Source organism: Nanorana parkeri, unplaced genomic scaffold (assembly GCF_000935625.1).
Source record: "Nanorana parkeri isolate BGI_ZX_2015 unplaced genomic scaffold, ASM93562v1 scaffold694, whole genome shotgun sequence".
Taxonomy (NCBI): Eukaryota; Metazoa; Chordata; class Amphibia; order Anura; family Dicroglossidae; genus Nanorana; species Nanorana parkeri.
Window position 1 is genome coordinate 223,761 of NW_017306962.1, and position 18,073 is coordinate 241,833.

At 43.8% G+C, this 18,073-nt stretch overlaps 1 protein-coding gene across 1 annotated transcript in view; it reads left to right on the plus strand.

Moving 5' to 3' along the window:
* The first annotated feature begins 3,319 nt into the window (after window positions 1-3,319).
* The window catches only part of LOC108792888 (tetraspanin-17), a 48,390-nt gene continuing 33,636 nt past the window's right edge, over window positions 3,320-18,073 (plus strand). Inside the window, exon 1 of the mRNA XM_018563770.1 lies at window positions 3,320-3,666. Within this exon, the coding sequence (XP_018419272.1) occupies window positions 3,580-3,666 (87 nt within the window). The 5' untranslated portion in view covers window positions 3,320-3,579. The remainder of the gene's footprint in view (window positions 3,667-18,073) is intronic.

Here is an 18,073-nt window from a genome sequence, read left to right on the forward strand (position 1 = left end):
TATATATAATTACACTTTGTTATGGACACCAGGCCACAAATTTGTGGTCCAAATTTTATGGATCCACAACGGTAAACAATGACCGTAGTACGTTAATCGCAAAATCATAATGTGAGCATCACTAGTTGTTAAGGAAGCTGTTGGCTGTAGCCAACAGTGTCCTTAACAATCGGTAATGTTACAAGTGGGTGGAGCCTGATGGGCATGCTGGGGTACTAGTTCCTCGTCAGCTCTGCTACTGTTTGACAGCAGCCAGTAGCCAGGTTCATAGCCAATAGAACCCTGGCTATCTTCTATAGAATCTGCCTGCTTTCAACCAGCAGCAGAGTAGACCCAATGAGGAAACTAGTACCTCGGCATGCTTATCAGGCCTTGCCTGCATAACGTATAAGTCCTTGACAGCCACACCTGTTTGCGTGACAGGTGCAGTGGCTGGGCAGAGAGATCACGAACAGTAAGCCTCTTTTTGAATAACCTCCTTGCCACCCCCCAGGTATTTTTGATGTGCTCTTCTTTTAGGTCCATGTATTTGGAACATGGAACAGAGAGCTGCTGATCTCACTTTAATCTCTATATAGGGTAAAAGGTTTGTCACTCTATACTACAGTAAAAACATTTTACAGACCAGAGACCATACAGAGAGGGGACCTATTGTCCTTTTCTCCCGAGGTATAGGAAACTCTTGAATCCACAGGAATAATAACAGTCCAGTAGGGGTAGCCCCACTGTAAGGGTTTTAGTTTTTTGTTTTTGTTTTTTTTACATGCCCAGAGTTGTTCTTAACTAGGAAAAATCAGACTGCTTCTTGATTTTTAAAAAGTCTCAGACAGTTTTCCTGTGTATTTTGACCCCCCTGCTCCTGAAATACTGGACAGTCAGATATAGATATACCCAACTATGTAAAAATATTTGGTGCTGCAATATTTCTCTGCTAGAACCTGAATGGGGAAGCTATACTGTATAATGCCCATTGAGTGTCATTGATTGCAAGTTTTACTTTGCTCGATGTTTGAATTTTTTGAAATAACCTTTTTTACATTTTTTTTTTTTTTTTTTTTAATTAAAATGTTTTACTTTACTTTTAGGGGGTTTGGAGAAAAGTTAGGGGTCTAAACAGACCCCTGATATTTCCCTTTTAAAATAGAAAAAGAGATTGAGGACATCTAGTCCTCAATCTCTTTTTCTGTATCCCCTGTTATCAATGAACAGGAATCCTCTGAATGTTCCTGTTCATTACTTACACGAGGACATGGTATGTTTACTATAACTACAACTATGAATGAACAGGAGGAGATGTAGATCACTCCCATTCATTCATAATTGAGGATATAGTACACATACCATGTCCTCAATTATCTACAAACACTCAGCGATCACTGAGTGTTTGTACCTTGCTCTCCTCTCTGACACGCTGTCACAGGAGGCTGAGCGAGCGGTGCGGGAGGAGAGCTCAGCCTCCTGTGACAGCACGGCCTGTCTCCGCCCCCCCACAACGCTCTGCCGGACTGTGAGAGGAGGCTGAGCGGTGTGGGAGGAGAGACGCTGGCCGCTCACAGCGCTCGCCCCGCTATCAGTTTCTCTGCTCCCCGCTGGGACACAGAGCCACATCCAGCGGGGAGGCAAGAAAGCACAGATGCGCCGATGTATCGGCAGGAAAAGGGCACTTTCTGCATTATGCCAAAAGTGGAATTTTCGGCCGATATGTTTCGGCGGCCGATATATCGGTGCATCCCTAGTTTAAATGCTACTCAGACCACTGGCCCAACATATCTTTTTACTGTTGGCCCAGAGGCCAAATGTCTTCCTGTCTCTCAGACTGCAGATCTGAATGGGGAAGATCTATAATGCCTAGTGTATGTCGCTGACTGCAAGTTCCACTCTGTTCAATGTCTGAATAGTGAAGTATCTTCAATGAGGGCCACAAGTGCAACATATCTTATTAATACTGGCCCATGGAGCATTCCTGCCAGACTCTGTAACTGCAGGTCTGAATGAGCAACATATATAATGCCCAGCATGTGTTGCTGACTGCGAGCGCTGATCGATGTCTGAATGGTGAACTATCATCACTCAGATCCAATAGTCCAACACATATTATTTGTGTTGGCCCAAAGGACAAATGCATTCCCACCAGACCCTCGGACTGCAGGTCTAAGGCCTGGTTCACACCTGGGCGTTTTACAGTGCGTTCCTATGCTCTGTAAAACGCTCAACATGTGGAAACCAATGATTGCCTATGGGCATGGTTCTCACCTGGGCGTTTTACAGCGCGTATGAATGCGCTGCAAAACGCCCTGCGCCCAAAGAAGTAAAGGAGCTTCTTTGTGGCGTATTTGCTGCGCGTATCTATTGGGATACAGCCAGGTAGTCCTCGGAAACGCTTGTTTATTGTGCGGTTATTTTACCGTGAATTGCGGTAAAAACGCGCGACAAACGCGCATATTCGATACGCCTAGGTGTTGGCCCTTGGGGCAAATCCCTTTCAGACCCCCCCCCAGCCTACTCTTACCGTGAGTTAAAAGAGAACTAAGGGCAAAACTTTTTTTGGGCCTTAGGTCATTAGTAAATGTCCTTCTGTGACCCAAAACTCAGCATATAGTGGGCTATTGCCTGCTATATGCGGACAGTGCATATCCATGCTGCAGGAGGTAAAGATCCTGACCATACTGTCTGGATCCACCCCACTGCCTGATTGACAGCTGGCTCTGCCGCTCGAGAGGCAGAGCCAGCTGTGCCTGCCCCCTCCCCCAGTCAGTGCTGGAGGAACAGAGGGGAGAGAATTCCTGCAGGGAGCTGTAACTGGCTGCTTTTTGCAGGGAGATGATTGGGAACTGTATGTGATCGCTCAGTTCTCGATCAATAGAGCTGGTATGTGCCATCTGCAGCGTCAAAGTCGGCTCTACGTATGGGGATGAGTGTATTTACAAAATTGTCCTTTGAACTTTGCAAGAATGATGGGCAGGTTGCTTTGTTTAAAAGTGTTTGTCTCTTACAAAAAAAAGAAAGAACTTTGCAGGCAAGTTTGGCAGAATGAATTGTGTATATCAGTGCTTGTCCTTGCAGGAAAGCTTGGCAGAGGGATCTGTGTATAAAAGTGTTTGTCCTTGCAGGACAGTTTTGGCAGGGGGATCTGTGTATTAGGAGGTGGGACAGTCAGGATCCATGCCTGTGAACAGACATGGAAATTGCGAGCAGACATGACAGCAGTTCCTACAGTCTAGTCCGGGGACCCCTATGTAATGTACTAGGATGTTATACTTTATTATGTCCACAAGATGCCGCTGGAGGGCGCTCCCAGGACCGCCCCTGGCAGGGAGGAGTTGCACTGAACACTGCATAGAGCAGGACAAGGCTGCACAGCAGAAATGGCTATCCCGTGCCTGGGACCCCAGGAAGCGCTGGAACAATAGCCCGGCCTGCAGCTTCCCAATGCCAGCCTTCTTAGGGTCGCGGGTGTCGTCGTACCTTCCCCATCCTCCTGTACCACCGTGTACCCTTTCCCGCAGCAGCTCGGCCGTCCTCTGCTCTCGCTCTGTGTGACTGGATTGCTGCTCCCCTGCTGGTGTGTGGATCCAAGCCATGTCTGGCAAACACCAGCATTTCAACGGACCTGAAGTCAGCTGCTGTGTCAAGTATTTCTTGTTCGGCTTCAACATAGTGTTCTGGGTGAGTTTGTGGCAGCTTGGTGACTTTGGTGAAATGCACGAGGGAGGGGGAGGTGTGGGAAGACTGAGGCTTTTGTTTGCTGCCTGGGGGGAATGTAGTCAGAGTGGGTGAGCTGGCCTTTTCTCTGTGGCACTTTCCATTGTTTGTCCCTGGTCAGAGTAATGATCTGAGAGAAAGCCCATTAGCCCATTCTTCGTGTGAGCTCCCCATTCACCCTACAATCTCCTGGAGGTCTACCTGTAGTGCAAGGACCTGTCTGATCAGATACCAATTAATTGCATCCGTGAGCTAGATCCTCCCATCACCTAGTCTGGTGAGGCTATGGTCATATTGTATATGGTCACCACACACCTTACAATATGACTATCCATAGATCTACCGACAACAACGTAGTGCAAGTGTCTGATCAGATACAGATCAGATTGTTTAGGTAGATCCTCATATTACATAGTCTGGTAAATCTAGTCGTATTGTGTATGGTCACCACACACCTTACAATATGACTATCCATAGATCTACCGACAACGATGTAGTGCAAGGGTCCGTCGGATCGTTTAGGTAGCTCCGCCCATCACATGGTTTGGTAATTCTATGGTCGTATTGTGTATGGTTAGTACCACACATACCACACATTACAATATGACTATACATAGATCTACTGACAACGATGTAGCGCAAGGGTCTGTCTGATCAGATACAGATGGGATCGTTTAGGAAGATGCTTCCATTACATGGCCTGGTGAATCTATGGTGATATTGTATTGTGTATGGTCACCACACACCTTACAATATGACTATACATAGATCTACTGACAACGATGTAGTGCAAGGGTCGGTCTGATCAGACACAGATCGGATCGTTTAGGTAGATCCTCCCATTATGTAGTCTGGTGAATCTATGGCCGTATTGTGTATATGGTGACATTAAGCTCCCCACACACATTACAATATAAATCTACATCGATCTACCGACAGCTATGCAGTGCAAGGGCCTGCCTGATTGGATACAGGTTGATTGCATAGTTTAGGTAGATCTAAAGTTGATTGTACAGACATTCTACTGTCAGATTGTAATGTGTATGGTGACCCTTGTGCACACAGCGGTCTATTGGCTGTTTTAGGCAGATGATGGCTTCCGATCACCAGTGGTTCTAGGTATTCCACTATAAACAAATGCTAGCAGGTTGCATTGATGTGGTGTTTGTCAGGAAATTGTCCATCATTACACTGGGAATATATACACGGAGAGCCCACAGATGCGTGTTCCTATGGATAGGCTGTGCCGGTCAGGATCTGGTTAACGTGAACAGGATGTATATTTGTGTGGGTGGCAGTGTTTTCATTTCCCAGCCGTAAATCGATACTAACAGCACAGTGTCGCTTTCTATCCATGTGTCAGGTCCGGGGAGCATGGCACATATATCGTTCTAGGTTTGCAGGAGGCTTCATTCTAAATGGTGGGAGGAGATGGGGGTTAGAGGTCACAGTGTGATGGGGGCTGGGGACACAGTACTGTACACAGTGTGTATTGTTTACACATCTAGTATTTGGAAACGCTGCTGCCATAATCTTATCCCGGCTTATCGTTTTCTGATGAACAAACAATTGTGTGTCTGTATGCATTACCAGGAACTGAAAATCTATTCTAGTGGTTCCTCTGGACAGGCAGATGTCACCTCATTTTGGTTCTGTGATGTTTCCTGTAGATCCGGAGTCCACATCTTCTATTGGTTCCACAGCCAAGTCATGTGTTCTTCATGAACAGTGGATTAGGGAAGGGAAAACTTACTAGAAGAGGGAAACTTTAAATTGCATGTGTCAATTGCAAGGCCGGAAATGGCCCGCCACATGATTTTTAGGCCATCCAGTCCCGAGCTTTGTACTGCGGCAAGCTGGGTTTATTTTTTTTTTCTTTTAAAATGAATGTCAATTCAGCTGGCACCTGGACAGGGGCTTTCTCCTCGCCCGCATGTTCCTCCTTGCCTCTGACTCTGGTCTTGGCAGCTCCAGTGAGTCCCGCTGTGTGTATTTGGGGCTGACGGTGTGTGAGGGCACTACAAGTGTCGGCAGTCCCTGTCAATTTAATAGACAGGGACTGCTAACACTTGTAGTGCCCTCACACAGGACAGTCATATCATCATTATATGACAGTTCTGATGTCCTGTGTTTGAGGGCACTGCAAGTATCAGCAGTCCCTGTCCATTATATGACAGCCCTGGTGTCCTGTATGTGGGGGCACTAAAAGTGTCAGCAGTCCCTGTCCACATAACCCCTTAAGGACCCTTTCGCTGCCAAGGCCTTTTTTGTTTTTTGCACACATGATCTACTCCACATTTTAGGCCTGACAATTACTTAACCCCCCCAAAATGATATATTTCCTGAAAGCCAAGACCCTGTAGAACTAAATGGTGACAGATGCAAACTTCTCCCTGACATGTGGAATGAAGGGATTAGACACATATGATTCTTTGTTCTTTTCACATACAGGAAGTGACTGAATCAAATCCTCCTTTTATTTGTCTCCCATGTTCTCACTCCCAGTGGGAAGGTTTCAGCAACAGAGGCCGTACTGTCAATCCAGAAAGCAGTGGGGAAGTCTAGGTGTAGCCAGAGACAGATTGACAAGCTACAGACTTGGGAATAAGCAGTGACTGTGCTGATAGCCACACTCCAGCAATATTTATTTTTCAATCCCACTGTAGTGATGATCTTAGGATTTGGGTCAACCATGAATGCGACCCAAATCCAGCTTGTGTGCAGTTGACTGAATAGGTGAACTAAAGACGGGTAGATGCATATCGAGTTTAGTCCGAAATTTGCACAGTTGGTGCTTCTATCATCAACCTTTTGGCTGGCATCCCTCGATCGTCAGATCGAAGGGACCAATAGGAAAATTCGAGGCAGAATGGAGCTAGCAGCCAATCTGCTTCAGGGATCAGTTCCGGTATTTTGATAGCGAGCACTTGGTATTGTGTTGCAGCAGGCAGGGTGAATAAATGGCAGTGCAATGCACGGTTAGGTGTGTTATGCAGTGTGTTAATCGCACAGAACTGTGTGCTTAAAGCATCGCACCGCTTTAAATGGACAGGTGTGGCCAGCTTGGCCACCTACCTGCAGCTGAAATTCATTCCTATATTGGTATAACTGCTGCCACTGTGTACAATATGGTCATAACTGTATCAGGTCAGTGATGTCACTCGGCATACCCACACGCTTGTTGGTAATTAACATCCTGCCGGAAAGCTGTCAGGTGCGACAAAAGAAGATCATTGTGGAGCAGGGAAGTTGTTTGTTGTGATTGGAATTACATCAGAGGACGGCTGTCAGATTGGATGCACAGGAGGCACTAATGAGAAGTAGTATTCCTGTACTTTCCAATGTTGTGTTTATTTGTTTGTTTTCTGATGGTTTGCATACTGGTTTTCAAGGGCCCCATTTAACTATGAAAAAGCCAGTTTGCAGGAGTTTAGTGCACCTCATTACACCTCAAGGTGTAAATAAGCTGTGTGGGACTATGTATTTTCTCCTGCAGGAAAAGCACGTTTTCTGATGTGGTAAAGGGAAGATTACAGCTGTATTTTTATAATGGTAATATGTAAAAGGAATTGCTCTCTCTGTTTTAGGTGAGTTACTAGTTATATACTTGCAATAATGTACTGTTATTGCATAGAACGGGGTAGGCAACCACAGCACTCCAGCCTGATGAAACTACAAATCCCATCATGCTGCTTCCTTTGGGAGTCATATGTGGCGGTCAGTCTTGCAATGCCTCTTGGGAATTGTAGTTCCACAACAGCTGGTGTGCCAACGTTGCCTACCCCTGGCATAGAGCATATGGCATTGAAAGCTCGCTAATGGCCCTTCATTTACTACTATTGCATATTTTACTCCTCTTGCTACTTTTTTTTTTCTCAAAGTGGTATGTTGCCATAGACAAAGTAAATATTTTATATTTGGTCTATTGGTTTTACAGTTGTGTAAGACCCTAGTTAGTGTGCATGCACTTGAAATTGCTAAATTTTAACTTGGTTGGGTTGTTTTTCCATTGAAGAGGTTATCAAGTGACTAAATGGACAAGGTTCATGAGCAAAAGGTAGGGAACTGTAACAACCAGATATTAGTGATTTATTACTCACTTTATCTCCCCCTTCTCTGTGTCCACATGGGAATCACTGGGACTGAATGTATTGGCTCAGAAATCTTTCCATCAGTACCCTCATGGTAGAGGTGGTGGTTTTATTTATATACCTTGACAAAACCCAGATTACAGACACTTTGATAAATATATTCTTCAAAGCAATGCAGTCTATCAAGCCTCTTAGAAGTGTATTGGTTACCCTTTGGTATCTTTATGTCTGTGAAGGTTCTCATTCATCCAAGTCATGGTATATCTGTAAAAAATAAGTAAGGCAATAAGGCAACTGGACTTGCTGTATTTTTCTTGAAGACCTGTCACTGGTTGTCCAACCAGCTTTCTCAACCAGCTTTGGTATCTTTAGTCCTACTGCTTGACAAAGTGCCCATTCGAACCATCCTCTAAGCACCTGACAATTAAATTGGCTTTTCTAGTTGCCCTCGTGTCAGCATGAGGAGTATCCCAAGTCTCAAGTGAAAGAACCTTTTCTTATACTGCTACTGGTCAAAGTCCTTCTCAAAATGGTCCCTGCTTTCTTCCCCAAGGTGGTCCCTAAATACCACAGATCCCACAAGGTAGTTTACAATCCTTTTTGCCAGAACACTTTGACTCCATAAGAAGCAGCAATCATCTTGCTTCACGCTCGTAGATGTATTCTCAAATGTATCAAGCATACTACACATCAGGAAATCCAATGTCCTTTTCATCCTGGTTAATGATGCTAGCAGAACAAACTGCATCCAACTCCTCCATAGCCCGATGGATCGGCATGGCTATTTCTGCGGCCTATGCCTCAGAGTGCAAACCTTGTGCCCTGATGTATTACAGCTCATTCCATTAGGTCACTGTTTACATCCTTGGCTGGTAGTACAGGTGTTTCAGTGGAGCAGATCTGCAGTGTAGCCATATGGGCAAGCTTTAACACATTTGTGAAGAGCTACCCTATTGATAGCCTCTCCAGCCAGGATCAAGCCTTTCGGAAGAAAGACAAGTGTTTCAAGCAGTGGTCCTGGCCCAGGTTACATCATGCAATTCTCTCCAGTCAACCATCCTGGAAAATGATTCAGAAAAGCCTGAGTTAACCAAACTCCTTTTCTGGAAATCCGCCAGGACTGTGGCAATCCCTCCCTTGTTTTTATTGTCATCATAGTATCTTAGTAACAGTGCAGTTAATCTTGCTGTTCCTGAGGTCGCTGACTCCTGGCCGCCCTTTTAAACTCTCTAGCCTCCTGCAGGTGGGTGAAGCCATCTCTCCAGTCAACCATCCTGGAAACGTTATCAGGCAAAAAAGCTTTAAAACAAATGCAGCCACCCCATCTAAGGACTGGTAAGCTGTAATATTTTCCATTTTTGGGTTTGGGTGTGCTTTAATGATTATATTTTCTGAACATATAAGCTCTTAGTAAGGGTGCCCATACACTGTGTGAATTTTGTTTTTGAGGAACCGCCCGACATTCGCAGTGTACTCCGCTGTCGGCACCCTTTCAGTTTGCATCCCTCGATCAGCTGATTGAAGGAGCTGGCCGGAAAATCTTTGTACGACCAGAGTTGGCAGCCAATGAGCCACCGGCTCTGTTTGGGTACCGTCAGAAAACAATGCAAATAATGGGATTTCTCGATTGACACACTCGTAAGTGTTGATGGAGGAATCTGCTCTATTTTTCTCATTCAGCCCGTGGGTTGAACGAGAAAATTAGAGCAGTGTACGACCAGCCTTAGTAATCCACTATTAATGGACAGTGGTCATCTGACAAAACAATCCTGTGCTAAAAGCTGCTTTGTCTTCTCAGAGAAACTACTGCATTGTTTTCTTGTATCCAGATTGCTGCAACATTCTAACATATGGGCTCTATGTAGATGTGGTTTATAATCAAACTTAAAGGAAAGTGAATAAAACAAAGTATGCGCTCTAAATTTAAAGCAATGGATCAGAATTTTGTATAGAAATGTTTTTTTGCTAAATACATCATCTGAGGCATTATGTACACACACAGAAATGAATATGCTTAATTTAATAAGCTATAACACATACATTATTTGTAATTTAGTCATTCTCTCCAGCAAGGAGATTATTTTCAGCTCTCATTGCTGAAAATAATGCTCATTTATCGCTTTCAATTCTGTGGGATCCTAAACCATGCTTCTTGTTGTTGTCCTTGCTGAATATGTAGATAGTCATATTTTTTATTTCATTGTTCTGCACCTCTTTCCCCCTCCCCATTTCCTGCTATTGTTAGGAATGAACCGTATTTTCTGTTAGAGGCTTCCTGTATGAACCATCAAATGTATGCAGTCCAACTTGCACATATTGATTCAAAACATTGACATCGGAATGCAGACTTTATCACCTTAGGTCGTTGTTGGTTTTATTGTATGATATCTGATTTATTAAAAGGAAAAACAAACTGGGGGAAGGGGGACAAGTAAAAGAACTACACAGGCAATTTTTTTTGTAGCTTACGCATACTACTAAAACCAAACCATTAATAGCAATTACCAGGACTCTGCCACCTAAAGCAGTGGTTCTCAACCTGTGTAACCTCAGGACCCACATTTGTCCTTGGTCATTAAAGGAGAACTATTTGGTGAGTGATTTTTCACTCATCCTCCTAGATAGAGCCGATGTGTGATTATGCAACTGTCACATGTCGGCTCCATTGATCGGGACATGAGCTAACACATAATGTCGCTTGCTCACTTCCCGATCATCTCCCTGCAGAGAGCGGTGACTGACAGTCACCGCTCCCCGCATGGATTCCCCCCTCCCCTCTTCGATCCTCCAGCGCTGACAGGAGGAACGGACAGGGAGGGGGGCGGGCACAGCTGTCTCTGCCTCTAGATAGGCAGAGCCTGCTGTCAATCAGCCAGCTGGGTGGATCTCGACCGTATTGTCAGGATCCATCCCGGTTGCTATATACTGAGCTTTGGCTCCCTTTTATGTATAACATGTACTAGCGATTTACCATGTGTGCTTCTATGGGCTGCTCCTTGGGACCTCTGCCATTGGGAGGCAATTCTTCCCTCTTCCTCTTCATTGATTGCTGCTTTTAGCAAGTTTGTGGGTGTGGTGTGCCTTTTTTTTTTTTTTTAGGATTTTTATTTTATTTTTACTATAACTTTTTCTCAGCTTTGCCACAAGACCCAGTATGCTTGTAATGCTATAGAAATGTCTAAGATTCTCATAGAATTGACGTGCTAGCCTTATGTTTTAGCTTTTTTTTTAAATTTTTTTTTTTATGTGAAACAGATGTGAACAATATGTCTGACTTTCACTAAATTAAGTCTACACACAAAACATGCTAGCTCATCAAAGCTTCATTCCTAGCAGAAGGTGCATTGAAAACCTTTGCTCTTTGCCCATTACGCAATGGACAGCACATTATGTTTTTTTTAAACTAAATATTATGTACACAAGGTTTTGTTTTAAAGAATAAGCACACTTTCAGAGAACAGTGTTCTGTTTTAAAGAAAGTGGACTCGTTCTTTTTGCCCCTTCACAGATTACTTACCGAGATCTGGGACCACTAGTGCTTGTTTAAATCCCACCCCAAAGTCCTATCTCCTCCACATATGTGTAATTGCCAATATCGGTGCCTGGGGCCTCCCGTGTTTGTTTACAATCTGCGTCATTTTCAAAGCCAGCAGACATTTTAAAGTTAGTGTATCTTCAAGTAAACCTATGTATTGCTGTTTATTGTTGCACCCCCTGTCTCACACATTAAATCCAGCATTCTTCTAAATCCAGTGGTCTTTTTAGCTAGTCAGGTGATGAGCATGGGCCTTCCTCTTTTACCACAGTAATGGCGGGGGCAGCTCTCCATGCTGTACAGTATTTTGTACCAATCTGCGAGCCCTGTTCCCTGCAGCTTTCACTTGTAAGCCCAGGCTTCATGATGGCCTACCCCCAGGTACGTGCGTCTATACAGGCAATCAAAATTTAGATCTAGCTGTAAGATTTTCAGGGCCCTGGTTTGTTCAGATCAGAATGAATAGTGTTACAGTAAAGTAACCCTAATTCTTTGAAGTGACAACTGCTCTCATAACACAACAGTGGCAAAACTTTTTTTAAACTTTATTATTAAACCACAGCTCTCTGCCATCTGTAACTGTTACATACAACCTAGCAGTGTGACCAAAACTGGCAAGTGTTGACCCAAGACTAGGCTTTGTCTGTAGTTCCAGTTCATAAATGTTTTTTTGGGGAAAAAGGGGGGGGGGGGAAATATCACCCTGGTGCCCCCCATTGTATCACCCTGGTACCTTGCAATCACAGTACACTCATGAAAAGAACAGTACTAATCTACATCGAGGACTACCCACTTCCGGAGAAAAGGCAGAGAAGAGGACCTGTGTGTCGCATGACTGCCTGCGAACATCTGGAAACAAGTATTTGAAAACAAAACATAAAAATTAATGCAGGATTGCTGGTGAGTGAAGAACTTTTACCAAAGCAAGTCTCCTTCATTACAACATTTTGAGCTTGGCTTAAGATGATCCACCAGTGTTTAGAAAACTTTCTGTAAATATGTGAAGATAATGTATTAGTCAGAGGACACAGGAGTGTTTGGCACATTCGCTTAATGGGAAATGCACTGCCATTTTTTTGCAAATTTATTTTCCCCCCAAATGAAAGGTTTCCATTTTTGAAAATGAAATCTAACATTCATTAAACATATTTTCTTTCCCTTTAACTTACAATTGCTGTTTTTCTGGTTGTGTGAGGCACTGGTGATGTAGCCCTCAGGTTAATCGTGGGAAGGCTACATCACCAGTGCCTTCCTGGCTAATTTCAACTGTAATCCACAAAAGCTCATAAGATCTGTGGGAGGGGCAGGCACCTCACATGAGGTGCACTGTCGCATGTTCCCGGAGGCAGACCCAGAGTTCCCGGAAGTAAAGGGAGATGGATTAATCTGCCCTTAGTTAAAAAAAAATAAAAAATGGCTACCGTGAGAAGAACGGGGAGGAAAAGAAAAATATAGTATGCAAAGAATAAAAAGCCTGCAATTAGGGATGTCCCAATACCACTTTTTCAAGATAAAGTACAAGTACTTGCCGATACCAATTACCGATACTTTTCCTTAACAGGGCATGTGACAACTTTTCTAAAACACAGACTGATGATTTTAGGGCAGTTTCTCACCAGGCTGCGTCCAGATCTCCCCAGAGCTCAATACAGATGTCACCAGGCTGCGTGTGCAGATCTCATCAGGCTGCGTACAGGTGTCACCAGGCTGCGTCCATTATCTGGATGCAGCCCGGTGAGATCTGGACTCCAGAGCGGGATCTGAGGCAGCCAATCCGATTTAAAGGGCCAGCATCGGCCGTCAGTATCGGGGCATTTACACGAGTACAAGTACATGTGAAAATGCCCTGTATCGGCCCCCGATACCGATACTAGTATCAGTATCGGGACATCCCTACCTACAATTCTATTTATATGTATCTGTTAGTAGATTGTGTAGTGCTATTGGTAACCATTCAGACATAAACAAAAAAAAAATGTGTAAAATCCCTGCGCTACTCTTGTGAGACAATAATGGTAATGTAGTAATCCCAAAAATTGCTATAATTTAGAGCCGCTCACACAAATGTACAACCACCAACACCTTAAAAAAATCAATATAAATTATGTGCAGCGGTCAAATCAATAAAGTATGTAAAACAATGGAAAAGCATCAATAATTATGATCAAAACGATAAAACTTAATGTGCAGCAAATAATGCATAAAATTACCCTGCCTAATACCCACATAAACTAAGTCCACCAAATATTGAACAGTCTGTCATCTGTTCAGTGAACACATAATCATCCCACACTAGTGAATAATATCCTGTGCAATTCTAAATCGTCAACTTTTCACCAACCAAATAGTCCTAAAATGACAAGTGATATCCAGTGCAGATGATCTTCAAATAAACTCTTCCAACTCACTGCTCTTCAGGTGTACCCTCACCTTTTAAGATGGACCTAGGTTATTACACCAAACGTCATACAGAGCTCTTATGCAACCATCAGCTTTCCCCAGGACTCTCCCTCCTCTGCTGGTTTCCTCTTATTCTCAGGCTCTCTTCCGATGCAGGGCTGGATGGCTGTCGAAATGAAATAAAGCAAACCTCCATAGTGTTACACTATATATTTATTAAAAGAGATAAGAATGCACTCACATTAGAAAGACAAATACACAGGCCATATATATTGGCAGGATCTCTGGCGGCCACTCCGCCCAGCACAATGATGTCACAACTCCTCCCACCTGATGCGTTTCGTCCAAAGGACTTTCTCAACCTTTCAGACATAACCTAAAGGTATATGGCTCTCCAGTTACCTAATGACTAGATAACGAACCATTTACTTACAGTACAGTCCCCGACACATTCACCTCAGCCGTGGTTCTTTTCTCGGGTTTTTCAGAATGATGGGCACCAGTCACTTTAGTATATTCAAAATAGAAAAGGTTTTATTGCACAGCAATATGGTAAAGAGGATTGGGTGCGGATCAGGATATCCCTCACAACACTGGGTCTCATTCTCAGAACTAGACCTCAGATCTTTTCTGGCTCTCACATTACAGGTTCTAGTGGTGTCTCAATCTTGACTTCTTCCAAGGCAGGAGAACATAGGAAGGATCCTGTGTATAACTTCCCACTCAAGCATTACTTAACACATCTCCATATGTGGGGGAACAGAAGCAGATTGGCTCCTCAAGGCCATATTCTCTTGTCTTCCAGCAGTCATCACCTTCAGGGGTTCCTCCCAGGAGCGTAGATCCCTTCACCTTCCATGTGCCTAAGTCCAAGGCCTAGGAGAAAGTTCCGAAGAAAAGTATAACATGAAAGGCGCACTTCGGGTGGCCTTGTGTGACGAGGCTGGTGTGCAGCTCCTGACAGTATCAGACTGGGGTGTCTTGTATGTATGCTAGAAAACAAAAAGGAAGAAATGTAGCGCCACAACCTAGCACAATAAGGCAGGTTAGGATGGGATGAAAAGAGAACATATAGGGGGTTATACGCTAAAGGGTGAAGGGTTTGGAGAAGGCAGGAGAAGTGAACAATCTAGGCCAACATAGCTTATTTGGAAAATTTCTCCAATTCAGCTCACTTTCCAGTTCAATTATGTTGTCCTATATTGTTCACTTCTCCAGCCTTCTCCAAACTCTCCACCCTTTTGTGAATAATCCCAATAGTGTTCACACTCACATTTAATGAGGACTTAATAATGTCAATCCATATGTGGTGATGTGGCATCTTTTAGGTGAAGCTGATGAAAATCCAGTGGTTGAAGGGACTGTGCTGGTACGCAAAGTGGGGTTAGGGATCTGGTGACCAGAGATGGGATGACAAAACAACAAATGGTGTGATCTTGTTTAATGTAGAGAGAAGTAGTATGTACTCACCCTCAAGACATGTGCTGTTGCTACTGAGGACAGGGTCTTTTGGCAAGCTAGTTCCTGTACTGAAAACAACTCAGCATGTGTTGAGGATGGCTTGTCCAGAGTGATCCTGGGCAGTGGAGATGCTGTTGGCCAATGAGCTTGGAGCCCAGGCTGATGCTGTGGAGGGGCTGTAGTGGACGATCCTGTATGCTGAAGTTATGCCCAGATGTACAGGGGAAACTCGAATAATTAGAATATCGTGCAAAAGTAATTGCAGTAAGTTCTGCAAAAGGGGCCCAAACCAAGGACTGAGTACATATGCATGCTTGTACTTTTCAGAGGTCCGATATTGTTCTATGTACAATCCTTGTTTTATTGATTGCATGTAATAATCTACTTTTTTGAGGTTGTGGATTTGGGGTTTTCATGAGCTGTAAGCCATAATCATCACAATTATGACAAATCACGGCTTGAATTATCTTGCTTTGCATGTAATGAGTCTATCTCATATATCAGTTTCACCTTTTAAGTTGCATTAGTGAAATAAATGAACTTTGCACGATATTCTAATTATTCGAGTTTCACCTGTATCCCCGGCTGATAGAATGCTGTGCAGATGAGAAGAGGCAGCTGCGGTGCTGGTGTTGAATGATGCGGCTGAGGTGAAGTTCTGTTTGTGCTGTGGGGCCGCTTCTGCTGGAAGTATAGCGGTGCCCTGGCGAACTGTATACTGCCGCTGGAGGAGGGGCGGTAGCTGGATAGCAGTGTGAGCTTTTGCTGGCGGGGAGAAGAGGGCAGTGGACAATAGGGATCTGGAGGTGAAAGAGATGGGTTAGCAGGGGAGAGTGAGAGAGAACCGCGGGATCGGCCGAAGCCCAGGTGGTATAAGGGGAGGCAATGCGTTTCGAAGTTAAACCTTTTTCAAGCCAGATAGCTAGGTTGTGGCTCTCAGTTTCTTCCTTTTTTGTTTCCAAGGCCTAGGAAAGGCTAATTAAACTGACATCCTCACAGGGCAGAAGCACAGGAAGGAAGAGAGAACAGGAAATGGCTCACATATTTAATACGGTAGTTCTCCCAGCCTGCCTCAGCAGGTTCCCCAGTCCCACTGATTTGGGCAGGCTATAAGATATCCATAACAGAGTCCGATATCTCTCCGGCACACTCTGTTGGAGCATGCTCAAACAGCATGTGGCAGAGAAAATGACACGGAGCTTAGAGAAACACTTCTATTGAGGTACATGTAGTATGGGTACAGCCAACTGCTGACTACCAAATTCACAAAAATAGAAAAAGGAATTTAGCAAAAGTACTCCATTCCTATAGTTGCAATCACTAAACATTTCTAAAGGTGCCTTTGTTATCGTTTTTAAGATGAGGGAAGTACCTCTTTAAGCACAATTAACATTTCCAGAGGTTCCCTATAACCAAATCTTCACTTTTTGAGTTCAGGGCCACTACATAGTGTTACTTTGCTATCAGTGATGTACAATAAAATCGTGGATAACAGTTGATATTGTTGTCAAAGTATAACTTTTTAGTCCTGGTGCTTCCTAAATCACAAGATTCGCAATCAAGTTATTTATTTTTATTTTTTTACATATACATCTGGATATGACACTTAAAGGGTTATTAAACCCTCCATTAGCAAGCAGTAAATATATGCAAACACGTTAAAAAAAACACTTTAAAAGAGGTTTAAACTTAGAACTGTGTCTTTGCCTCATGCTCCCATCCGTAAATCTGAAAAATCTAGGGTGGCCGCAAAGGATCTTGGGGCGGGCGCATGCGTAGTTCAGATTTTCGGCCGGGAGACGAGCAGAGACAAGGCAATTCTATGAACGTGTGCACCCGCATGCAGACACCGTGCGACAGGAAGTGCCAGGAAGCTCAGAGGAGTCAGCGCTGGATCAGAGACCCGCAGCAGCGCTGGAGAGAAGGCTGAACAAGCCAGGAAAGAAGGTCAGATTAAAAGACATCTTTAAAGGTAAGTGCTTACACTAGCATTGGGGGGGGGGAGGGAAAAAAGATTATACTCTGTCACTTTAATAATTCCTGTATTTGCATTCGGTAGTTATTTGTTGCTTTTAAAGTCTGCCTTGAGGAGCGTTTTGTAGGATGACACTTTCAAACAAGAGACTGTATGATGTGCAGATATTTATAATGACACAATCCCTGTAGGCTAAGCAGTTACCCTTCTAATAAAACCACCAACCAAGTAATAACGGGATTTAGCCTGGAGCCGTTGTGATTTCTCTAAACATTCCTTCAGATGAAGTTGTTGATATGTATGTGGTCTCTATGGCAACCCCTTTTCTCTAGTTTCATAATAGTCAGAGAATTATCTGACTTTCCCACAAGAGCTGCATTTATTTTGCTGCATCTGATATGGATGGCGTTACTTCAAGGATCATTAATAAACTAAACTAAAACGAAAGCTGCTGCAGTCACTGGCTGATTGGCTTTTGTGTTGGCTAGCGATGCTACGGAGGGCATAATTGTGGCCAATTATGACCTCAATGGAATTGCTAACTTAGCACTAATGTGGTTAGTATTGCATCATTAAACAATCCTGGATGGAGGGAGGTGGGTGGATGTGGTATATCTGGATTTTTCAAAAGCGCTTGACACAGTACCACATAAACACTTACTACACAAGCTGAGATCTATGGGCATAGATGACATGGTGTGTACGTGGACAGAGAACTGGCTACGGAAACGCGTCCAGAGAGTATCGATAAATGGCTCCTGGATAAAATAGGGGAGTGGGCAACTGTATGGCAGATGAGGTTTAAAGGAGAACTATGAGGTGAGTGAAAATCACTCATCCTCATAGTTCGAGCAGTTTCATTGTTACACGTCATCTCAATAGATCGGGAAGTGAGAGAACACATGCCGT